The 25,952-nt window shown below is 34.8% G+C and overlaps 1 protein-coding gene and 1 pseudogene across 4 annotated transcripts in view; one reads left to right on the top strand and one right to left on the bottom strand.

The window, feature by feature from the left end:
• Positions 1-3,696: 3,696 nt before the first annotated feature.
• On the top strand, positions 3,697-11,700 carry LOC114034239 (annotated as a pseudogene).
• A 6,204-nt stretch (positions 11,701-17,904) lies between these two features.
• LOC114034244 (chromodomain-helicase-DNA-binding protein 1-like) overlaps positions 17,905-25,952 on the bottom strand; it is a 118,395-nt gene continuing 110,347 nt past the window's right edge. For all 4 annotated transcript variants that reach the window (XM_027849840.1, XM_027849843.1, XM_027849842.1 and 1 more), the window contains 3 exons: positions 22,499-22,553; positions 21,607-21,814; positions 17,905-20,695 (listed from right to left, as the gene is read on the bottom strand). In XM_027849840.1, coding sequence (XP_027705641.1) covers positions 20,335-20,695; positions 21,607-21,814; positions 22,499-22,553 — 624 coding nt within the window. In that variant the 3' untranslated portion in view covers positions 17,905-20,334. The remainder of the gene's footprint in view (positions 20,696-21,606; positions 21,815-22,498; positions 22,554-25,952) is intronic.

The raw sequence follows: 25,952 nt of genomic DNA, 5'->3' as shown, positions 1-25,952 counted from the left end.
AAAATAGAAAATTCTTCAATTAGGCTTTTAAGGTACTTTAAAATCTGGCCCTAACCTGTCTTTCCAGCCTCATTCTATATTGCCCTTCCCATTCTCTAAGCTCCACATAAACTGGCCTTTCTGTTCCTCCTACAGAGCACTTCATCTTCTGTCTGTACCTTTGCATTAGTGTTTCCTATACCTGGAATTCATTCCTTCCTCAATGCCTTGCTAAATCTCTGTCTTCATTCTAATGGAGCTCTAGCACCACCTCCTACACAAAGCCTGTCCTGATCTCCCCAATAGCTAGTGCCCTCCTTCCTAACTAGCTTGTATTTATTTTGTATTGGTATAGCTTGTATTTGTATTTTGTATTCATTCAGCAAATGCTTAGATGTGTACATTTTGTCTCCCTGACAGAATGTAAAATCATTGAAAATAGGGATTGTTTCACTCTTTATATTTAAATACCCAGTACCTGGCACATATTAGGCATAATTATGAGCTGTATGACCTTGGGCACATCACTTAACCATATTTGCCTCAGTTCCTCATCTGTAAAATGAGCTGAATAAGGAAATGGCAAACCACTCTAGTATCTTTGCCACGAAAACCCCAAATGGAGTCAGGAAGAGTTGGACACGACTGAATCGATTCAACAAAATTGCTTATTGAGTGATTGATTGGATCTACTTAATTTAATACCTATTCCCAGGCAAAGAGCACATGATGCTAAAGCAAAGTTTTCTTGATCAAAGTAATAATAATTATTTTTGAGTTATTTTGCCCTGGCATGTTATGTTGGAAATACATAGTATTTTGGACTTGCCTGCATAGTAGTGGTTATGTCTGAGCTCCTGTTTTCAATTTAGTTGGTTTCAAAGGAACAGAGATATGAGAAAATCAACTGTTATTATCTTCCATCAGCGTGGCAATGTGGTACAAGAGAAAAGAATGTGGGAGATCTGAACTTAAGAGGATATGGGTTCCCTGGATTTTTCAGTAAGAGATCCAACCTGTATGACCCTTCTAAATCTCAGTTTCCTTATATGTAAAAAGAGGAGATTGAATTGGGTTATCTCTAAGGCCCTTTCCAGATCTAATCTAATTATCAAAATAGATGCTTCAAAAATACATAGGAACAGATACACTGTTCTTGATTTATAGAGACACACCGCCCTCTAGAGGTATGAATGGGAGCTTATGACTTCATAAAGAAAATGTTCACAGGATCCTAAGTGTAGAGATGAAAAATCATAAGGAATAGGTAGGGCAAAGAACATATTATAGAAATAATAGATAATTTCATAAAGGAAAATTATGACAACATACCCATGGGACAACATACCTATGAGTTGTAGCCAAAATAGTCCCTGAGGGAAAATGTCATCTCTAAAGACTTTCATCTCATCAAAATAGAGAAGGAATATGTCAATGAATTGGGCATGCAACCAAAAATAAAATAAAATAAAATAAATCTTAGAAAAGTAACAAATCAAAAACCTCAAATGAAGGAAAAAAACAAACATTTTAAAATCAAAGATAAGCTAAATTGAAATTTTAAAAATTGGTAAATACAACTAGAGGTTTATTTTAAAAAAAACTAATAAACCAGTAGCTAATCTAATAAAAAGATTTTTTTAAAAGTCACATCAAAATTGAAAACAGAGTATTCTCAACAACTAATGAAATAAATATTAGAAATTATTTTTCCTAATTAAATGCCAATAAAACTGGTAACTTATAGGAAAGAGATGAATACTGACAAAAACATATACACATTAACAGAACAAGAAAATGAATTTAAATAATCCCATTTTAGAAAAAGAGCTTGATTTTTTAATAGAAAATAAAGGAAATTTCAAAGGAAAAATACCAAAACTAGATGAATTTTTATAAGTTAATTCTACCAAACATTGAAAAAATAATTCCAATGGTATATGAAAATTTTCAAAAATAGAGAAATAATGGATCCTACCAAAATACTCCTATAAGATAAATGTCACCTGATATTCTGAATCAGGGAAAATTGGAGAAAGAAAACTATTAACCAATATTTTCAGTGAATATCAATGAAAAAATATTAGATAAAACATTAGCAAAGAGTTTACAACAATATATCAAAAAGATATGACCAGGCTGAATTTCTTTCTTTTTTTAATGAGTTTTTATTGATCTCTTGTTTTTTATATCACCATAGTTTCTCCCATTATTCTTCTCCTTTACTTTCCAAGAGAACTAGACCAAGTGAAAAAAAAATTGTATTTTTAAAGACAAACAAAGAGAGGCAGAGCCAAGATGGCAGAGTAAAGGCAGGGATTCACCTGAGCTCTCCCCCAAACCCCTCCAAATATCTTTAAAAAATGACTCTAAACAAATTCTAGAGCAGCAGAACCCACAAAAAGACAGAGTGAAACAAATTTCCAGGCCAAGGACAACTTGGAAGGTGGGCAAGAAAATCTGTTGCACCAGGGTGAAAAAGGAGTACTGTCCAGTGCAGACCACGCCTGGCCAGCCCTGGTCCCAGAAAACTAGGAGTAGGCCTTGGGAGATATTGAATCAGCAGTGGCAGTAGTAGCAGCTGCTTCTGGAGTTCTCAGCCCACAGATGGTACAGGGGTACAACAACTGGTCAGAAGGACAGTACAGGGGCCTTTTTGCTAGCACTCAGGCAGGACTCTGTTACTTTTCCCATAATTGGATCTACGTCCTTGGTGGCAGTCCCACAGCAAGGAGGAACACTAGCATATCAGAGTGTGCAGCCACAGTAGAGGGGTGACCCTCCTCAGTTCCAGGGTAGAAAAGAGTGCTTGTTGTCACTCACAAACCAGAGCACAGGCCTTGATATGATCCTTGGATCATATCAGCTTAGAAGAACTGAAAACTTACAGGTCCTTAGATGTAGCTCTGAAAACAGCTGTACAAAACCCCTGAAGCTTGGGACAGTATGTCTTCTATCCTGGAAGCAGAGCCCTGCTTTAACAAAGAGTTAAAAGTCAACTAATAGGCTGCAAAAATGAGCAAACAATTGGAAAAAAAAAACTCTGATTACTGAAAGTTACTATGGTGACAAGGAAGATCAAAACACACACTCAGAAGAAGAGAATAAAGTCAAAGCTCCTACATCCAAAGCCTCCAAGAAGAATATGAATTGGTCTCTGACCCTGGAAGAGCTCAAAAAGGATTTTGAAAATCAAGTAAGAGAGGTAGAGGAAAAATTGGGAAAAGAAATGAGAATGATGCAAGAAAATAATGAAAAAGAGTCAACAGCTTGGTAAAGGAGACACACAAAAAATATTGAAGGAAATAATACCATAAAAACTAGACTAACCCAAATGGCCAAAGAGGTCCAAAAAACCAATGAGAAGAAGAATGCATTAAAAAGCAGAATTGGCCAAATGGAAAAGGAGGTACAAAAGCTCACTAAAGAAAATAATTCCTTAGAAATTAGAATTGAGCAAATGGAAGCTAATGACTTTATGAGAAATCAAGAAACAATAAAATAAAACCAAAAGAATGAAAAGAAATAGAAGACAATGTGAAATATCTCATTGGAAAAACGACTGACTTGGAAAATAGATCCAGGAGAGATAATTTAAAAATTATTAGACTACCTGAAAGCCATGATCAAAAAAAGAGTCTAGACATCATCTTTCAAGAAATTATCAGGGCTGCCACGTGGAAACTGAGTGACTAGACCGGCCTGCCAGTGAGCCCCATGGCTTCTGCTCAAGGTGGCAGTGGCAGGACCCAGAGCCTGCTTCAGTTCCTGTGGCTGGTGAGCCAGCTCAAGAGAGTACCACGTGCAGGCTGGGTCTACAGAAATGTGGGGAAGCCAAAAAGCATATCCAATCATATGTACAGAATGGCTATCATAGCTTTTGTAACTGAAGATAAGCATCTTAAGAAAGACAGATGTGTCTGGCTCACGCTGGTTCTTGATATGGCAGAGTGCATCACTGGTGATATAGCCACTTCAGATAACATTCCTAAAGAAGAAAAACACAGGCTAGAAAAGGAAGCTATGAAGCTGTTAACCCAGCTGCTATCAGAAGATGTCAAGAAGGAAATCTATGATCTCTGGGAAGAGTATGAGAACCAGTCCAGTTTGTGAAACAGCTGAACCAGTGTGAAATGATTCTGCAGGCATTCAAGTATGAGGACTGGAGAACAAACCTGGAAGGCTTCAGGAATTCTATGACTCAACTGCAGGAAAATTCAGCCATCCTGAAATAGTCCAGTTTGTTTCTGAATTTACAGCAGAAAGAAATGCTAAAATTGCTACAAGAACCAGTGAACCTCACCCTTGGGGTGCTGGTTTTTTTTTAAAGCTTCCGTAATCATGTAATAAATATTTTATTTTATGATTAAAAAAATTATCAAGTAAAACTGCCCTGATATTCTAGAACCAGAAAGTAAAATAGAAATTGAGAAAATCCACCAATCACCTCCTGAAAAAGATCTCAAAATGAAAATTGCCAAAATATTATAGCCAAATTCCAGAGTTCCCAGGTCAAGGAGAAAACATTGGAAGCAGCCAGAAAGAAACCAGTCAGGATAATACAAGATTTAGCAGCTTCTACCTTAAAGACTTGGAATATGATATTCCAAAGGGCAAAGGAGCTAGAATTACAACCAAGAATCGCCTACCCAGCAAAACTGAGGATAATCCTTCAGGGGGAAAAATGGATATTCAGTGAAATAGAGGACTTTCAAGCATTCTTGATGAAAAGACCAGAGCTGAATAGAAAACTTGACTTTCAAATACAAGACTCAAGTGGAACATGAAGAGATAAACAGGAAAGAGAAATCATAAGAGACTTATTAAGGTTGAACTGTTTACATTCCTGCATGGAATGATGGTATTTGTAACTCATGAGACCTTTGTCAGTATTAGGGTAGTTGGAGGAAAAAAATTATATGTAGATAGATAGATAGATAGATAGATAGATAGATAGATAGATAGATAGATAGATAGTACAGGGCAAGTTGAAGATGAAGGGGGTCATATCTGGAGAATAAAATTAAGGGGTGAGAGAGGATTATACTGGGAGAAGGAGAAAGGGAGAGGTAGAATGGGGTAAATTATCTCACACAAACAAAACAGAAAAGAAAAGGCTCTTACAGTGGAGGGGAAATGGGGGAAGGTGAGAGGGAATGAGTGAATCTTATTCTCATAGGATTTGATTTAAGGAGGGAATAACTTACACACTCAATTGGCTATGGAAATCTGTCTTACCCTACAGGAAAATGAGGTGGGGGGAAGGGGACAAGAGAGTAGGGGGATGATAGAGAGGAGGGCAGATTGGGAAAGGGGGTAATCAGAAGCAAATACTTCTGAGGAGGGACAGGGTCAAAAGAAAGAATAGAATAAATGGGGGGGGCGGGATAGGATTAAGGGAAATAGAGTTAGTTTTTCACAGCATGTCTACTATGGAAGTGTTTTGCATAACTGCACATGTATAGCCTATATTGAGTTGCTTGCCTTTTCAATGAGGGTGGGTGGGGAGGGAGGAAGGGAGAAAATTTGGAACCTAAAGTTTTAAAAACACATGTTTAAAAAAAAATGTTTTCACATGCAACTGGGAAATAAGAAATACAGGAAATGGGGTACAGAAATCGATCCTGCCCTACAGGAAAATAGAAGGGGATAAGAGAAGTGGTGGGAGAGATAGAAGGGAAGGCAGACTAGGGGAAGGGGTATTCAGAATACATGCCATCTTGGGGTGGGGGGAGGGGTGAGATGGGGTAAAAATTTGGAACTCAAAATCTTGTGAAAGTAAATGTTGAAAACTAAAAATAAATAAATTTATTAATAATAAAAAAGATGAAAACAAAAACATATTTGATTTACATGTAAAGTATTTAAATCAAAATACTAGAAAAAAATTAAAAACCAGGAAAATGAATTTGATAAAAACCACAGTTAATAGTATATGCATTCAGCAAATCAAAACAACTCTGAGGTACCACATCACACCTATCAGATTGGCTAGCATCACAAAACAGGAAACTGATAAATGTTGGAGAAGATGTGGGAAAATTGGAACACTAATACATTGATGGTGGAGTTGTAAAATGATCCAATCATTTTGGAGAGCAATTTGGAACTATGCCCAAAGGGCTATAAAAATGTGCATACCCTTTGACCCGGCAATATCACTTCTAGGTCTGTATCCCAAAGAGATCATACAAATGGGAAAAGGACCCACATGTACAAAAAATATTTATAGCAGTCCTTTTTGTGATGGCCAAGAATTGGAAATTGAGGGGATGCCCATCAGCTGGGGAATGGCTGAACAAGTTGTGGTATATGAATGTAATGGAATACCATTGTGCTATAAGAAATGATGAACAGACAGACTTCAGGAAAAACCTGGAAAGACTTGTATGGTCTGATGCTGGGTGAAGTGAGCAGAACCAGGAGAATGCTGCACACAGTAACAGCCACATTGTAAGGTGACTAATATTGATAGACTTAATCCTTCTCAGCAACACAAGGATCTAAGACATCTCCAAAGGCCTCATGATGGAAAATGCTATCCACATCCAAAGAAAGAACTATGGAGTTTGAATGCAAATCAAAGCGTACTATTTGCTCTTTTATTTTCTTCTGTTTTGTTTTGTTTCTTCTTTCTTGTGGTTCCTCCTATTGGTTCTAATTTTTCTTTATAACATGACTAATGTGAAAATATGTTTAAAAGGAATGTATATGTAGAGCCTATATCAGATTGCATGCTGTCTTGGAGAGGGAGGTGAGGAACAAGGCAGAAAAATTTATAACTCAAAAGCTTATGGAAGTGATTGTTGAAAACTAAAAATTAATTTATTTAAAAAAAGATTGTTAAGAATAAATAAATAATAAATTTAAAGGAGGGAAAAACAAAGTTGTCATGAGGTCAAATTTTATATCTCTAAATGTTTAAATCACCAGAAAAGATCAAGAACAGATCAGTGACTTGGGCAAGCAACTTAAAAATAAAAACAGCCTAGAAAACCAACATATTATAAAACCCCAACCTAACACCAAAATAGAAATTCTGAAAATCAAAGAAGAAATTAACAAAGTTGAAATAAAAATCAAATGAATTAATGAATAAAATGAGTAGTCAAGTTTAAAGAAAACATAATAGATAAAACATTAATGAGTCTGATTAAAAAAAAAGAAAACTCAATTGTCAGTTCAAAAATAAAAAGGCAGAAATAAGAAATGGAGAATAAGGGAAATTATTAGGAACAATTTTGCCCAACTATATGCCAACAAAATTGATCATTTGATAATGGATGAAAATATAAAATATTCGGATTAAAAGAAAATACATATGATTTAAATAATCTAATTTCAGAAAAAGAAATTGAACTATCCACAAATGAACTCTCAATAAAAAGTGAAGAGATGAATTTATAAATTAATTCTGTCAAATAATCAAAAAATATTAATTCAATATTATATTTTTTGCAATGATGTAAAAATAAGGGATTCTACTAAAACTCACCTATGATACAAAAAAATATCATTTTAATACCTAAATGAGAGAAAGAACAATCACAAAAAAAATCTACTGACTAATATCCTTAATGAATATTGACAGAAAATGTTAAAATAAATGAGCAAGAAGACCATGGAAACAAAAAATTGTACATTGTAAATGGGCCCTTCATTTATACATGGTAAATAGCATCTATCTTAATCTGAGAGTTAACATTATATATAGTGGGAATAAACTAGAGACTTTTCCAATAAGATAAGGGGTAAAGCAAGTGTACATGCTTGATGTTATTACTAAATTATTACTAAAATGTTATTACTAAAGCTAGAAATGCTATAACAGAGATAAGAAAAAAATAGAGAGAATAAATTGAGGGAAATAGGAAACAATAATAATAATAACTAGCATTTAATAGTACTTCAAATTTTTCAAGCACTTCACAAATACATTATATCTCAAAACAGCCTTGGCAGATAGGGGCTATTATTATCCCCATTTTACAGCTGGGAAAACTGAGGCTGACAGTAAGAAGAACCTTGCCCCCTCTCACACAGCCAGTAGCATCTGAGGTCAAATTTGAACTCAGATCTTCCTGATGCCAGGTCAGCTACAGTGGTAATCTCTTGGATTCCAGGGCTTAGCATACATAAAAAAAAGGGGGGGCAGAATGATAAATATATTTTTGAACATGGAAAATGTGTGATTTTTTTTGCTTGACTAATTTTTTTTTATTTGAAGAATTTGGAGGGGGTGGATAGGGGTTTAAAAATAAATTGAAAAAATGGGTACTATTATACATAGTAATTCTATCTAATACACCAGACTGGGTGTAATAGTGGATGAGTGGATAAATCTGGTTCCATTTTTCTCAGGATTTTAATTTCAGTTTTTGTTATTATGGACTTGAAAAGTATCAAGAAATATAATTATTGTTACAATGAATAGAAAAAAGCTTATTGAACTATGAAACAGTGGATCTATTACATACAGACTATTTTTTTTTAGCATATAATAAATTAAACACAGTTCCAAAGCTGTATTGTTTTACCTATGTCTCCCTTTGGACGTTATTCTGTTTTATTCTATGTATTAAAAAGTTCCATTAATGCTTTTTATTGCTCTCTTTAAAACGCTTTTCCTCTTTTAGGGTGGGGCGGGGTCATCATTATCACTATTACTATTTTTTCACTTTCAACTTTCCTTTCTCTCCCCATCAAAAAAAAAAAAACCCTGCATATAATAAATTAACATAATCAAGTAAAAAAAAAAATCCACAATTTGTCATGCCCGAAAATGTTTTCATCTGTATTTCTAGTCCAACACTTCTCCATCAAGAAATACTCAGCGTGTTTCATCATCAGGCTTCTGGAGTTGCACCTGTTGATTGTATTGGTCAGAGTCAAATGGTTCAAAATTATTTTCCTTTACAATATTTTTGTTACATTATACATTGTTGTCCTTATTCTGTTCACTTTACTCTGCATCATTTTATGCAAGATTTTTCTGAATCTGTCCAATTTGTCATTTCTTATAGTATAATGATATTTCATTGTTACAGTTAGGTGACATAATAGATAGAGTTCTGAATTCAGACACTCACTAGTTGTGTGACAAGTCACTTAACCTCTGTCTGCCTCAGTTTCCCCAACTATAAAATGGGTATACAACAACACCTACCTCACAGGTAGAACCAAACAAGAATATTCATAAAACACTTAGCACAGAGCCCAGTATATAGTAGGCACTTAATAAATTCTGAGAGGGGGGAGAGAAGGGGGGGAGAAAGAGAAAGAGAGAGAGAGAAAGAGAGAGAGAGAGAGGAGGCTGAGAAAAAAAGGAGGTCTTGACAAATAGTCCCAGTTTTTAAAAGCGACAAAAATAAATCAAAGTCCTCAGCTGAAAGTGTTTCTTTCACTCAGGAGTAGCAGAAATTTATTCTTTAGTATATTTTTCCATTTAAGTTTGCCTTTTGTTTTTCAAATGCCCTTGATTATAATTTTTATTATGTTGTGGCCAATACCTGATATATTTAATATTTCTATTTTTCTGCATTAAATAATGAGGTTTGTATGCCCCAACATATGGTTGTGTTTTGTAAAGGTTCCAAGTGCAGTTGAAAAATATGTATGTTCCTTCCTATTGTCACTCAGACATCAGAGTTCTATCATATCTATGGATTCCTGATTAGGGAAAAGCCATAAAATACAGTAAAAAGTGAAAAGCCATAAAAACTTAAACTCTGTGAAAGGTAGAAGCCCAAAAATGGTGACCTGTTAAAATCATAACAGATGCTGAATCACAATTTAGACACTGAGTCAAAACTTAGATATTATGACCTATGAAAGCCATAACAAGAATATCGTGACCCATATGTGACCAGTACATGATCAATATACAAACTTAAGTTTGGCATAACATTGGCTTAACGTCCAACCTTATTACTAAGAAAAAACAAAAAACAGAAACAAAAATATCCCCCAATCAGTAGTGATGCACTCTCTAGCTCCTCCTCCCTTTGTCTGTTTTTTATAATTAGTATGGGGATTTTGGGGGTTCTTTGGTGAGGATCCACTACTGTCTGGCAGTTGCCCCAGATTGCCCCTGTTTTGTAAGTAATTATAATGCATGACTGAACTCCTATAATAAATTTGGAGCTCCTTGGCCTCTTCTTTTGGTATCAAGAACACCTCCCAGTTATGGGGGAGGTACAGAGTTCCCCAGCCAAGGGAATTCTGGACCTTACAATATCTTTTCTAAGATTTCTAAATTTCATTCTGGTCTTTAACTTTTCTTAAACCTTCATTTATTCAACTTCAGAAAAATGAAACACTTGTACAGCTGTGTGTATATGGGTGTGGGAATGCTCTTGCATTGACAAAGTAGGGCCCTTCTTTCTCCTTGGGTCAAGTTCCCTTTGGGCTTGGCCACAATTGGCATGACTCTAACATCAGCAAGAAACAAAAAGAAGATTTACAAGTGAAATGTGGTGGTTTTTTTTTTAATTTTAAAAGAGATAACATAAAAATCTAAGTTCTTGAAGACCAATTGATTATCAAATACCAATGAATTGGCCACTGAAGCAGTTTATGAAACATCCCATTTCCTGAAAAGATGTGTTTGAGTGGCCCCCAGGACAACAGCAAGAAACAAGGTGTGAGAGTCAGCTAGATGGCACAGTGGATAGAGCACCAGCCCTGAACTCAGGAGTACCTGAGTTCAAATCCAGCCTCAGACCAGACATTTGACACTTACTAGCTGTGTGACCCTGGGCAAGTCACTTAACCCCAATTGCCAAAAAAAAAAAAAAAAAAAAGAAACAAGGTGTGACTCAAGGGCAATCATAAACCCTGAAAGAAAGGGTCCTAGTCCTCTGTCCCTTTAGCTTTCATTCTGCCTTTACTCTTTCTCAACAAGGGAATAGGCTCAAACACTCAGATACCTAGCTAAACTCCCAAGATATACCATATTGTCTTCTTAAGAAAAAAAATACTTTCTCCTAAAGTATTTTTTTTAATAAGAAAAATGAGCAAAACCAAAGAGACATTGATACCTTTTCTTTAACAATTTTAAAGTTCTTCTATTTGCTCTTGGACACTCAAGTTAAAGCAAAATCAAAAGCTCCAGTTTCATTTCATTAGATTTCATGGCTAATCTGGCTAGGAGGAGCCACTTTCATCCAATTCACACAAATACTTTCTACCTAAAGAGCTTTGAGGTTTTGATTCCATTGCATTTACTTTAGAATACACTTATTCGGGAGGCCCGGGGAGAAAGTGGAAACCTCCATTACAAGGCAGTCTAACAGATAGCAGTTAGGACTGGACCTTTAAAAATTTATTTTATTCTGAAAGAAATTCATAATTAAGCTTCACAAGTATAAAGTCAAGTCATCAATCTGAATTCAGGAATAATGCATATGGATTTAGATACAATTCCACCTGTAGATTTTAAACTTTAAATTTGGAGAGAGACACCACTCTGCATTAAAATGAACTGGAATTTCTGCACCCACTCTTTTTTATACAATTTACATTGTGGTAGTAAAACTATGACAATCCCAACTCCGTGATGGTTTTAAGCTTCAGAAAGTTCATCAAGATCCTTCTTTCTCCATAGGTCAATTTCCTCTTGGACAGCAAGCTGTTTCTGCTAAAGCTGTTGTTCAAATAAGTGTTCTGTATTTGCCAAGCAGGCTTCTCACCATTACAGCTTTTCCTGCAATCAGGAAATAAGGCATGCATTTCCAACTCTACCTGGCTTATTACAGCTAGTTACCAGACTTTTCTCAGTGGTAGTGTAGTCTCCTTTTCACACTGGACACTCTGAACCCAGTATTAACTGGCTTCTGAGTTACTATCCCTGTAAGAAGAAATAAGATTTTATTTTTTTATCAGCTAAGGGAAGCTTAGTATTTTCAAAACTAGATAATGATGGCATCAAGCCCTCACCTGACTCCAAACATAGTCCCTTACACTGGAGTACAGCATCACACTCCATGAAAAATGATATGAGGAACCAGGAACTGATGAATTCTTTAAAAACTCTGCAAAGAAATGTTCAATCATTCCTTCAATTGCTGTTGACCTGTCAGGTCCAGAACTCCCCTGGGATTAGTGGGTGCCAGATTGGCCTCCAAAGATCAGCACAGGTTTGATGATCCAGTCTTGGTCTAGTAAACTGCTTCTTGGAAATGGTCTAAAGCTTGGGGTACACTGTGGGAGTGTGTGTGTGTGGGGGGGAAGGCATTGGATTGTCCAAATGATCCCAGAGTTGTAAAAAATGTGTTGGTTGCTATGTACCCCACAGCCACCATTATCTAAAAAGCTGGAATAATTTGTTACTTCTTCAATAGTCTGATTCACTTTTCATGAAAATATACTTTGACAGTTTAGGGCTAACTTTGTCCTTGCATTGGCCATATAAGTAGTGGGAGGGGAGAGGGAAGGGGACAGCTGCATCTACAGCTACACTTGCCACCAATGTCTCTGCCATCTCCTGTATCCAGGCAGTTTTCCTCTTGCCTTGCCTCAAAGTTCACTCTAGCCCTGGACTTCTAACACTACACATATACTCCACGTCCGTGGCCCCTTCCTCTGTTAAAGACTCCACTTTAAGGAACGTACTCAGGACAGCAAGGTGTTCATTCCTCTCCAGGTTTTACTCCTCACTCTCCAGACTTTCTCTTTCATGCTCCCGCCCATGAGTATTTTACCCAATCCCTCCCTTTCAGCTTCCTTTTACGTACTGTCTTCCCCAACTAGAATGTAAGCTCCTTGAAGGCGGGACTGCCTTGCTGTATATATTTGTATTAAGTGCTTAGTAAAATACCTGGAATATGGTAAGTGCTTTATAAATGCTTGTTGACTTGTCCATAGGTTGGGTCCTACTTCCTTTTCCTTTTCTTCCTCCAGCAGCACCAGCAGACTGTGTCACATGAGGTGCTGAGGCACCCCAGTATACTTCTTTAATATTTATTTGTTGTTGTTGTATTTGCCTAAGTCTGAAAGGGATATATTGAGATTCCTAACTTAGATGGTTCTGCTATTTCTCCCAATACTTTGATTAACTATTCCTTCAAAATTCTTTGTTTTCTTTGAACTGGAACTAGATTTTGGCTATGACATTCTTGGCAGTTCTCACTTTGGGGTTTCTTTAAGGAAGTGACTGGAGGATTCTATTTTCACTTTTACTACATCTTTGCATTTTTCATTTATATTTTGAATTATAACATTTAGGTTTTTATTTAGTCATGGTTTTCAGGAGGTCTAGTCATTTTTAAAACATATCTCCTAGACTGGTTTTTCAGGTCAGTTGTTTTTGATACTAGACACCTTATGTTTTCTTTGAATTTTCCAACCTTTTTATTTTTGTTCTAACATTTCGTGTCATCATCTGGAGCCATTGAATTCTATATGCTCCATTCTAATTTTCTGGGAGGGTGCTACTTGAATAAAGTTTCCCTGCTTTCTCTTCTAAGCAACCGTTTCCATTTTTTTCCTTCAAAGCTCTTACTTCATTTTGTGTCTCTTGCTTCATTTCTTCCAGCTATTCTGGTTGCCCTTGTAGACAAGCTATTTTATTTTTCTCCTAAGGCTCTCCATTTTAGTTGATACAGTGTTACTCCTTTTTGGAGAGTGTTTTGTAACCATAGTATTTCATAATTGCTATATGGTTTCTCCTGTTTCCTCATATCTCCAGCCTCAGTTCTGGGACTTTGTGCCAGGGCCAGGTTCCTAACCCCTTGGGATGGGGTGGTTGAGCTCTATTTGGTGCTGACCTCAATGTCTTTAGCTCCTGTTCCTGGTTTCTACTTCCCCTAATGTACCTGTGCTTAGTATTGGCAGCTTTTAGCCCTCATAGATTGTTATGACTCACAGTTCTGTGGTCTTCAAGCTGCCTTGGAGGGTCCTTGGTCACTGCATTGCAATCTGTGGTTTCCAAACTCCATGAGAGATTTCCATTCAGAGCACTGCTGGCTTCCACCTGCCTGGGGATCCTAGTCAAATCACCACATGACAAGTTTTCATAAAAACTTAAGACCACTAAGCACTGGAAAGGATTTTAAACTCCACGTTCTTTACCTGGAGTCCATGGACCCCTCTCCCCAATGGCTGTGGATAGATTTCAGGGGGTCTATGAAATTGGAGAAAAAAATCTTTACCTTCACTAACCCCTAACTGGAACTTAGCATTTCCTTGAATTATTGAATTGAAATATGAAAGCAGGCAACAAACATCATTCTGAAAAGTATCCCTGGTCTTCACCAAGCTACTGGAGGGACCCATGAAGCAAAAAAAAAAAAAAAAGGTTAAGATTCCATGATCTATTTCAATCCTATCATTTCACAGGTGAAAAAACTAGGCAACAGAGGTGAAGGGATTTTTTTTTTCTAAGTCAAACTGTATCAGAGCTGAAACATGAACCAAGCTTTCCTGAAAGCCACATCCTGCTGTTTCCCTAGATTTATTAGACCAAACAGGCTCCAGTGCGCCCCATACACTGGACAGGAGCTAATTCACTGAAAGCCATGTCTGTGACACCAGAACTTTGCTCTTTTGAGGTAACAGTTCTTTTAAGTATGCTTAGTTGACTTGGTGAGAGAAAAGAGAGGAAATCAGACCAACTTTTTGTTAAGCCGCATATGACCAGACCAAATACACTGTAATAAATAAGGTTTATTGACAAATGTCAATAGAACACCTGTTCTAATATCAATTTAAAAAAATATTTTATTGGAGTCTTTTTAAAACATCTCTAAACTGCTGGTAGTAATAATTTTACTATTTGTCCTGTTTTGTAGTTCTCATGTTAGATCTTTAGAAACATCTTATACATTAAGTAACTGGGTCGTGGTACAAAAAAAGATGTATCTTTGCTTATTCATAAAATTTTTTTAATAATTTATTTTTGTTGTCCATTTCATTAGCAAATTTCTATAAATCTGTCATTTCTCTGGGAAAACTCGTTATGTTACCCTCAAGAATCAAATGATGAAATTTGAAAATACAAGATGGATTTCTCTGAAATGGAAAGGATGCTGAAATCTATTCATGGATCCCTTAGGAGGACAAAGGTGGAGTGGTCCAGCTCTAAAATCCTTTCCAGCTCCTAGTGGTCTACGTTTCTATGAATGCTTGATGTAATATAGCAATCTGACTGAAGATGCCCCCAGGCAGTTGGTCTGTGTAAAATACAACAAAGACAAATAACTCATATTAGTTAGCCAAAGAAATATCAAATGCTAAAGCAAATTTTTCAACTAGATTTTAGAAATGTCATAGTTATGTAGTTTATTTCCATTAATATTATTATGTAGCACTTTTGTATTCTAGAAAGTAAATGTACACTTGGATAATAAAAAATAATAAATATAAAATAATATACTTACGAAACATGCCTTCAAAATGATGGTATATTTACAGTAAACCTTAGCCAAAACACATACAAACAGGTCTCAAATGCAAGATTTCCCATTAAAGTTAAAAGTTATAATTCACAAATGTTGATGAACCCAGTTACAGGAAAAAACCAGAATAACAAATAAAAAACCAGAATAACAAATATTTCCAAGAATCATTCTGCATATTAAAGTTACTTCTATAACTATAACTTCTATAACTGGTTCATGGACAAAGTGCTTACTTTTTTTTTTTTTTTAATACTGGACCTATAATTTCTTTAATGTAGGAAACTTCAGGGAAGGGAACTCCCTCTGCCGTTGCAGCTCAGAACCTACTAAAAAATTCTTGCCTCAGAGTTACTTGGAGCACTAAACTTATATGACTTGCCCAGTTTCACAATCAGTATGTACCAGAGTTAATCAGACCCATGATCTTTCTGATGCTGAGACTAGCCCTCTAGTTACTATACCATGCTGCCTAAGTAAATATTCCAACAAGTAAAGAAAACATAAACTCTCAAACAACACATAATGAAATACAGGAAACAGAAGAAAATTGAGATAGTTAACTTCATCCTTCTATTCCCTACTGGGTTCAAGGAAATTTTTTGTATCTGCTTAATTCACTAATAAAAAGCTATTTTCATCTTAAGGTCTGATTTTGAACAGTAAACTTATTTTAGCAAAATCACATGTGGTGAATGTTGTATACACTAAGTATGTAAGTATAAATATGTATTTGTATTTTTTGTCCATTTCATAATTCTCTCTATAAGGTTTGTTCTGTGCAAGTCACTATATATATGTACACACTGATCAAGGTTGAGGTAGGTTGAACAAAAGGAAAAATCATTTCAGTACTTTGGGAACTTTAATTTTGCTGTCATTTCCAAGTAGATGAAAAATATAGAACCCTTGCTTAGTTTCAAAAACTGTACTAGTCAGGAGCACACTTATGAAGGTAGAGATGACTGTCAATGACTAATTGATTATGGAGTCCCCACAAGAAGAACCTAGTACTTTTTTGCCTTAATATACTTTCCAATGTGTTAAAAAGTCCTTAAAAATTCAGTATTGTGGGGTAGTTGGGTGGTGCAGTGGATAGAGCACTGGCACTGGCCCTGGCCACGAGGGCCTGAGTCCAAATCCAGTCTCAGACACTAGCTGTGTGACCCTGGGCAAGTCACTTAATCCCAATTGCCACCAAAAAAAAAATAGCATTATGAAATTATTTGTTCTGTGTTTTAATATGGGAAATTAGCATGCTTTTATACCAACTGGTAACTCTACCAATGCCGACTGGCAACTATTCTGCAGCTGCTTAGGAGATTTAAGAGGTTAAACAACTGCCCTGGGTTATAAAATATGCGTAAAAGGCTTGGCTTGAAATCAGGTCTTCAGATTTTGTATTCTAAAGTCTTTTTTCAAAATGAATTCCAAAGTGGGAAATAGAATCAAGAGCCTAATATATAAGGATATTATATGGTCATTAAAAAGCTATGTAGACCTAGTTACAATTGAATGACATTATATCTTTCAGAGAGTTAAAAAAGATCTCTACATAGTAGGGGTTCTTAACCTTTTTTGTCATGGATTCTTTTGACGGTCTGGTGAAGCCGATTCAGAATAAGGCTTTTAAATGTACAAAATACATAGCATTACAATGGAAATCAATCATATTGAAATAGTGATCAAAATGTTAAAACAAGTTCACCCCCTCCAGGTCAAGAATCTTTGCCATAGAGGAATTCGTTATTAATAGTCAAGAACTTCACTTAGAAAAGGAAAAGCTCAGCTTTGTTTACAAGTCAATGCATTAGTTATACTTCCTTTCCTCAATGTTCTTCTGTTATATTGACAATCAATTTACATTAAAAAAAATTAAATTCAAAGTCTTGCATTTAAGCACAAAGCTACATGCCTTCATATAATATAGCCACTAATGTTAATATATTTCTTTAAACCAAGTTGTAATTATTAAACAGTGAATACATTGATGTGGAGAATACATGACCTTTTACAAGCATATAGTCACATTTATTAGTTCATGATTAAATTTCACACACCTGTAGAACCACTAGAAATGCCTGCATCCCAAAATACCTAAAAGCCCTAACATTTATGAAGTTTGTCAATTTTAAACAAGTTCCATTTGATATAATCTTTATGGCTTTTACCATAGAAGATCCACTCCCAGAATGTTATTTGCTATATAGTTAGAAATAGTACATCACTTACTACCTTTCAATCATGAAAGAAAATCGCTGGACCTACAAAAGCAGTAAGCTAACCAATGCAGATAACATAAAAGAACATATTTAAGTTCTATAATTATTCAGCTATATTGGTATAATTATACAAACCTCTACAGTATCACTTGTAAAGACAGGGATTCCATTTTATTAAAATGGTAATTCGGTCTAGAATGATTCCAGTCAAATTCTGAACAGTTTCTCCCATTTTTTAAAAGCTTAAACTTTAAAATATCTTCTAATAAAAAAGATAAATCTCTTTATATAAGCAAACAGGCCATTGCTTTTATAAGAATTATTTATTGTATATCATTATTGTAAAGTGGCTGTTTAATACAGTACTGTGCATAAGTTTCTCTCATCCTCAAATAAACAGAAATGGACTAAAATAAAGACTAAGCAAGTGGAACACAGATTAAAAAAAAAGGGTCATTGTGCAGGGACTTTCCCATCAACAACACCTACGTGGTCATGTTAGTCTCTCATTTATTCTGAGTATATGGCTATTTCCTCTTTCACATAAGTTTTGGATTCTTACCAAAAAAAGAATAATTCTCACAGTAATTCTCACGTTACATAAATATTCTAACTAATTGTAGCACAGTAAGATTTAAATCTAGCCCATTCTTCAGTAACAATAATGTGTGATGGGTTGAACATAATACATCCAATAACAGATCAAGAAGTCTATCTACAGTTATAATGAAGGAAAAAACCAAATAACCCTAACATATTTTTAATATGTTATGATTTTTCACTTAGGCATTATGATAAATCTTCAGTTAATTATCACTTTGTGCAACAAAACCATGTTTATCAAGAATGTGAACAAGTTGAAAAAATTAAAATCATAGAATCATACCTGCACTTTTCATATTGAAGGAAAAATACTGTATATTATCACTTGCTGATGATTAATAAGGCAAAACAGATCTGAAAATTTTGAAGCATTTTCTTTTGGGTTCTCCCTATCTAACAGCAAAGAGACATCTTACTGATTTGCCAAGCAGGGCTACCTGACTGAAAAGATGAAGCTTTGCTTTTTTTTTTTTTAAAGTATAGTCAATATATTTTCAATTGCTTTATACAGGTAAAATAAATGAGATACTAATCAGCTAAAGGGCAAACAATATTCTAAAATATACTTCACCTATAAATCATTTTATTCCATAACGTTTTATAAAAATAAATTTTCCATAATTAAAAGGCTCCTGTGTTCTTTGAAGTTGAAGATTTTGACTTTTAACATTTTACATGGTCTAAAAATTCAAAGAAACCAAATATTCATGCAAAATATCCTCAAGAAAATATAAAATATTTGCAGAAGCCAGAGTTCCAAAACAGTTTAAAACAGTGACCTATATTTAACTGTCAGCTGTTTATTATAATTTTTGCCCACATTATCTTTAAATCAGATATAACTGTAGTGTTGACGATTGATATTAAATTGGCTATCAAAAAATATATACTTTTGGCAGCTCATAAAAATTTTACTAAGTGCTGAGGGAGTAAAAAGGCAGAAAAGTACAGGAGTCCACATATCCTTTTTGTTAAATTTAATTTGTCATATGTAGAAGGTATCTATATACAATCAGTGTGCATTGTAACAGTTTCTATTAAAAGTCAATCAATCAGTTCATCTAAAATATTAACTGGCTGCATAGCACATTTGACATTATTGCCCACATTAAAAAGGAAAACAAATGGATTTACAATGAATTTTGGCTGATTTGGGTTCTGATGTGTTCACAAAGGTATTTTTTTAAACCAATGCATCTGAAAAAAAAAAGTTTTCAGAGCATGCAGTTTAGATAGTACATATCATTACTACAAACAATCACAACACTGGCTTTTAAAAAAATGTATCTAATAAAATATCCAATATAAAAGGAACCCTAAAGGATAATATAATGGAATAATGTTCCCTTTCCCCATTTTTACATTCTAAACAGTGATTCCATCAAGACAATTTATTAAAAAGTGTTGTTAATACATTGATTTTTGTCCTTTTTTATGACAAGAAGGCCTGAGTTGGTGGGGAAAGGAACAGTTTAAAAAAAGCCTGAGAGGGGGAGGGAAGGAAAGCTCATTTAATTAATTTACAATAATTTACAGCTATTTTATTTTGTAAAAAGGCATTACAATTTATCACAAACAAGAATTCCTGGATATTTTACAGTCATAGGTACAGAATTTAAATATTCAAGCTTGTGATGAGAAGCGGCAAGGTGGTCGCAGTGTACAATGTAAACAAGTAGCTTTGGAAAGTGAACAAAGTCCTTGAGAGTTCTTTGCTAAGGAAAAACAAAACAAAACAAAACTCTTCATTCCTTCCTGAAACATGATTACAGGTCAGTGTGTAAAGTTCATTTACAAACATAATTTAAATGGAGTTCAGCCTAAAATCACTGACACAAAGAATTTTATCCAGTCTAAATGGGGCAGTGTTGAGGTCCCTGTAAAAAGTAAACATTTTCCATTATTTAAAAAAAAAAAAAGTGCTACAACACTTTGTAACACAGTGCAGCATAATCCTTAAATACAAAAATATTTTTCTTCTGTTGGGATAATAGACCTTGCATCCTGGAAAGAAGTAACAATACTGCTACTGATAGAGGATCCTGTCCTTATCTTTCAAGTCATGTAAGGCAATTACTGTGGTAATTTACGATATATGGCTAAAACAAAGTCCAGACGGGCAATGTCAGTATTTGTTATGTTTTCCGGCTACTCCAAGTATGCTCAGGTGTACTTTTGTGATCAGATGAATGTTCAAATGGAGATCTATGACCTAAAGGTGATCTTGAGCCATAAGGAGACCTCTGATCCAGTGGTGACCTAGGGCCACTACTGGAGGCTCTGTGGTCCATCTGCCAATCTGAGTGATACCGATAATCTCTTGAAGTTTTATGGTGTGAATATTCAGAACTTGATCGATGATCTGAGTGCAACCGGTGATCTGAATGAGAACGGTGGTCAGAATGAGATCGGTCTTTTAAACTTCCTTCCAAAACTGATCTGTGATCCCTACTCCTATAGTCATCCATTTTTCTGTGTTTATTATCATTGTAGTATCTGATGAGAGAGAAAATAAGTCTATTAGCAAAACTAAAGACAGTACTTAAAATTAAATTTTACTAATGCAGACTTATCATGGAAAACAATTCACTGCTCTTTTAAATAATGCATAGGTTTAGCATTTCATATCAGGAACCATGAATTCTTGCTATAATCTAATAAATGCCTAATAATAAATAATTATAATAAAATAATAAAAGATTTTAAAAATAGCTTTTTATGTAATCAATTAACAAGCACTTACCATGGGTTTATTAAATTGAAATGACAATTGGGGAAAATAACATTTATTCTTAAGACATTGAAAACTTGTAGGATAAGTATTGCTTCCTTCAGTGAATTCATTCTAAGCTTTGTAAATACACTTTGGTTGGAGTGTAGGGGTTATTCACAATAGTGAATCACTTTCTAGTGACAAAGATCATAAGCTTGAGAACTGGACTTAGGCCTAAGATATCAAGTTGTCCAGCACCTTCATTTTACAAATGAGGAAACTGAAGCCTGGTGAGATTAAGTCCATAGCTACAATTGGTTTTTAGATTTTAGAAGATGAATTTTAGTAAAATACTATACAAAGCTTTTTAGAAAAGAAACACTAATATTAGCAGAGAGAATAAAATGTACATTATTTCATAAGACATTTACTGAAACTAATTTCAGGAAATTTTCAGTTTCAGAAAAAATTATTCAGAAGTTTCAGGAAAGATTATTTGACTTATAATAGTTTTGTGTCCTACTGTAACTTTGTTTTTAAAAAAAGCAGAGGAAGAATGGGTTTTTTTCTTACTGGGTAATTCAAAAGATACAATATGAAAAAAGTTTGAAGACAGTTTTTTTTACTTATAAGTTTATTTGAACATATTTATTTCTCACAAAATATCTTTTATAAAATGAATGGCAAAGTTTACCTGCTTTCTTGTTTGTAATGATCCCACTCCCGGTGATCTTTACCATTGCTAAAGGATGAATACGATCTTTTCCTGGACTCATTCTTTTTGTAAGCATCTCCCTGATGCCTATCTTTATGGTCATGATACTGAGACAAATGTCTGTCAGAAGAATAACTGTCCCTGCTGCTGTCATCATGATTTGTGTTCTCTTTTAGTCTTTCCACATCTGTGTAAAAAGAAAAAAGTCTGACTTATGTTTACAACATTAAGGAACACTAAAGGGAATTAAAAATAACTGAAACACTGATATCTCCAATTCCCACCCCCCAAAAAGCAAAGTTCAATTCCTGAATGGAGCCAGATAAATGTTTGGTAGTAGAAGGGAGGGGAGTACTACTTTTTTAATCGAATGTGAAAATAATTAGAGGTAATAGTAGTATTTCTTTTCTCTTCACTATTTGCACAGTTCCTACAAAATAATGTCATTAAGAACTATTCATAAATATGGAAACTGGCAAGATTATTTCATTTATGGCTAATATCATAAGGGTAGTCTATGATACCTAGAGCCTGGCAATTAGGAAAACTAAATATTTAAGCTAAAATATTTTTACAAGTTTTTATCTAATTAGGCTGTATTAATTATTAACCACAAGATTCTAAATAAAATAACTTTCAGTAATCTTAGAAATGACTTAGGAAATGTAGCTGATGTATAATATATATTCATGAGGAAACAGAACTATTTAGCTCTAACATATAAATACACCTGGATGGCAAAAAACAACATGAAAACAATAATTCGTGTTAATAAGATAAACATACAGTTAGAGAGCAAAACTAAAGTGTTTTAGAATGTATACAAAATATTTATGTTTCTTTTTGAAAGGCAACAATAAATAAAACTAACCTGGATTCCTAATCATATGAGTATTCATGCTGCTGCTGTTCTGGTCATTGTTTTGCTGCAATAAACATATACATGTAAAAATCATTAAAAAACATTTCTGAAATAATTTTTAAAAATTTCCTAGAAAAATTAATCTAGGAAATGATAATGTATTTTTGTGCAGTCATTCTGATGCTTTACAAAAGCTTGTCAATTAGTTTTTTCACTGATTCTTCACTCCCTGGGGATTGCAGTGGGGATTGCCTGGGGAAAGAGCCCCAGGTTTTGGGTCAGAGGATACCAGGACATGAATCCAGGCACTTCTACTTAAGCAAGTCACTTCATCATTCTGGGCTTTAGTTTCCTCATGTGTAAAGTAAGGGGACTGAACTAGACAGCTTCATAGATACTTCTGTGATCAAATCAAACCATTATATTATCTATGAAGAGGGATAATTTTGCCTTTTTCTCTTTGACAATGTTTAATACCTCAACTTCTTTTTCTACTCTTACTGCTACAGCTAGTATTTTAATACTAAGTCAAATAATAGTGAAGGAAAACAGCATGCTTGCTCTGTTTCTAAATTCACTGAGAAAGCTTTCACAGCATGTCTCCATGATAAAGCTAGCTTTTGATTTGAGATATATGCTTCTGACATGTAAAATGCCATGCCTTTGCATTTTAGGAGTGGTGTGTTTTGTTGAAGGTATTTTCTTGTTCTATTTATATAATCATCATTTTTGCTAATTGTATGACTGATTATGCTAATTGTTTTCCTTATGTTGAAATATACTTGCATTCCTTTTACAAAATTCAACTCAATAAGCTCTTATCAAATGCCTATTACATACTAGGTATGATGCCAAGAATACGAAAGATGAAAAAGAAATATGAAGTAATATCTCCTTTCAAGGAGCTTACATATTATCAGATCCTAGTGAATGGTTGCTAGTTGCTATTTTCTCTCCTAAAATTTTATTTGAATTTTTATATCAATATTCATTACTGAGAGTGCTCTAGGGCAGCGCTTTTTTTTCCCCCCCTCCTTTTTTTGGGCAAGGCGATCGGGGTTAAGTGACATGACAGGGTCACACAGCCAGTAAGTATCAAGTGTCTGAGGCTGGATTTGAATTCAGGTCCTCCTGACTCCAAGGCCAGAGCTCTATTCACTGTGTCACCTAGCTTCCCCTAGAGCAGCACTTCTTAAACCGTGGGTTGCGACCAGGTGCTGAAGTGGAAAAAGTTTAAGAAGCCTTGCTCTAGAGTTATCTTTTTCTGCTTTACTCTTTCCTGGTTTGGGTCTCTCAGTGGTATGGAGTTTTATTTTTCTATTCTTGAGAACACGTTTTGGGGTAGTATGGTAATTGTTCACTATCTTATAGCTAGTGCTAGGGAAAGAAAACCCATTGTTTATAATTTAGGATACATGCCATTAAAAGGTTTTATTTTGTTTTATTTATTCTGTAACAAGTTAAGACAAGGAAGAAGTATCAGTTAGCTCAAAGAGAAGGATGTCTTTTGAAGATGACTCATATCCCACAAGTACTTAGAATATATAGAAAGCACAGTCATGATAGGTTCAAAACCAGTCAGTGGCCTTGGGAAGAGTTTGTTGCATTTTGGGGAAGAAGAAAGACTTCCTAATCTACTGGTCTGTCATTGGCCTTTGAAGTCTAAGATGGAGCAGAAATCATATCTTTCGGTTGGACCTGCTCAAGAAATAAGGACCACAAAACATGGGGATTAGATGTAACTAGGAAAGAAATAGTAAAAAGAGCACATTGAAGACCAAAAGATAAGGAGTGTATTTTCAAAAGTGAGCTCTTGGGGAAGATGTGAGGGAGAAGGGCAGAAAGAAAGGAAGGAATAAGGGGAAAGGATTATTATTAAATACCTGCTATATGCCAAGCACTATGCTAAGTGCTTTGCAAATATTTTCCCATTTGATGCTCACAACAATTCTGAGCCATAGGTGCTACTATTATCTGCATTTTCCAGTTAAAGAAACTGAGGTATTCAGGTTAAGTAACTTGCCCAGAATCACACAGCTATTTGAATTTGATAGATTTGAATTCAGCTTGACTTCAGGCACAGTACTCTATGCACTTTATGTACCATGTGGGTGGTGCTATTAGTGCATAAGAAAGTTTATCACTGGCAAGAAGGAACACCTTTATCAGAGAATGAAACAAAGGAGAATGGTTAAGGAGATTAATATTAAGGGTTTTGAGGTGTGGAGCAAGAGAGAAGCAGCAACTTAGGGTGAATTGCCTCTGTTGTCTGTGAGGCATGATACTTGGCTGAGAGGAGAAAAAAAGGTATTGCTGGAGGCTTGAACATTTGATAGAGTTCCCTTTTTATGCAGCATTTTGGTTAGTTTTGCCTATGCTTTTTTCTCTCTTATGTATTCTTTATTAGAAGAGATGACTTACTGGGTAAGGGAAGGATTCATTCACAAATGAAGGTGATGTAAAAAGAAAAACTATCAATAAAAGTTAAATATTAAAATAAATATAAAACTAACAATGGCTTAGCACTTTTGTCACTTCTTTCAGTAGTCAAGGATGCAGTTCATCTGGGCCAAGTGACCTGAAGTCATCACAGGAAACTAAATCCTTTCTTATTATCTCCTTCCTTATATGATAACAAATCCCTATTAACCATTTTTGTTTTGGCAATTGCAGGGCAAAGGTTATTCTTTTGGAATGAGAAAAAGTAAAAACTGAACAGCTCTGCCTTCTTTCTGCTGTAAGTAATCTTTGTTCCATCCACTCTAAGCAGAAGTACTGTGCCTTCTTTGATTCTACTCTTTTTCTCCAATATAGCTTTAAAAAATTTTTGTTTGAATTTTCCTAAACTCTTGAAACTATTTTTTAAAACACTGAAAAATGCTACACTCATATTCATACTCTGTTTATCTGTCCTTATTTTTGACCTCTTTGCTTATCTTTTAAAAATCTAAGTTGGCTGGTGCCAATCAGATATTACGGAGAGTAGCAACAATGAAGAAAAATAGTATTTCAGACAAGAATAATTCCTTGTGCATATGCTCAAATAGCTTCAGATAACTCCCATTTTCCTTTCTCACTGGAATTTTCCCCTTTGTATCCAAAATTACACTCTTGAGTGTCCCATCTCTTGTGGGCTGATTTTCCCTACATAATTTTAGTCCCCAGGACCTATCCTGACTCTAAGGATTGAAATGGGATTTACTTCTCTATCCTGAACTCTGGAATGAAGTAGTCAATCTCCTAACCCACAAAATTCCCATCATTCTTACCTCCAACACCCAAAATCTCACTGTCAGAATCACACTCAGTATACAATTTCCCCTTGCTGGTTTTGAAAGATGAATTATCATTAAGGAGAGTAAAGAAATTATTAAGTGTTCTGCTTTTGGCAGAGTTCCAAAAGATTTCTAGATAGGATGATCCCTTACTAAATTCACTATAACTGAAATTGCTACCAAATTAT

This window comes from Vombatus ursinus, unplaced genomic scaffold (genome assembly GCF_900497805.2).
Source record: "Vombatus ursinus unplaced genomic scaffold, bare-nosed wombat genome assembly UNPS02008685.1, whole genome shotgun sequence".
In the NCBI taxonomy this organism is placed as follows: domain Eukaryota; kingdom Metazoa; phylum Chordata; class Mammalia; order Diprotodontia; family Vombatidae; genus Vombatus; species Vombatus ursinus.
Note: the sequence above shows the minus strand (reverse complement) of the source record. Positions and strands in the feature narration are given on the sequence as shown.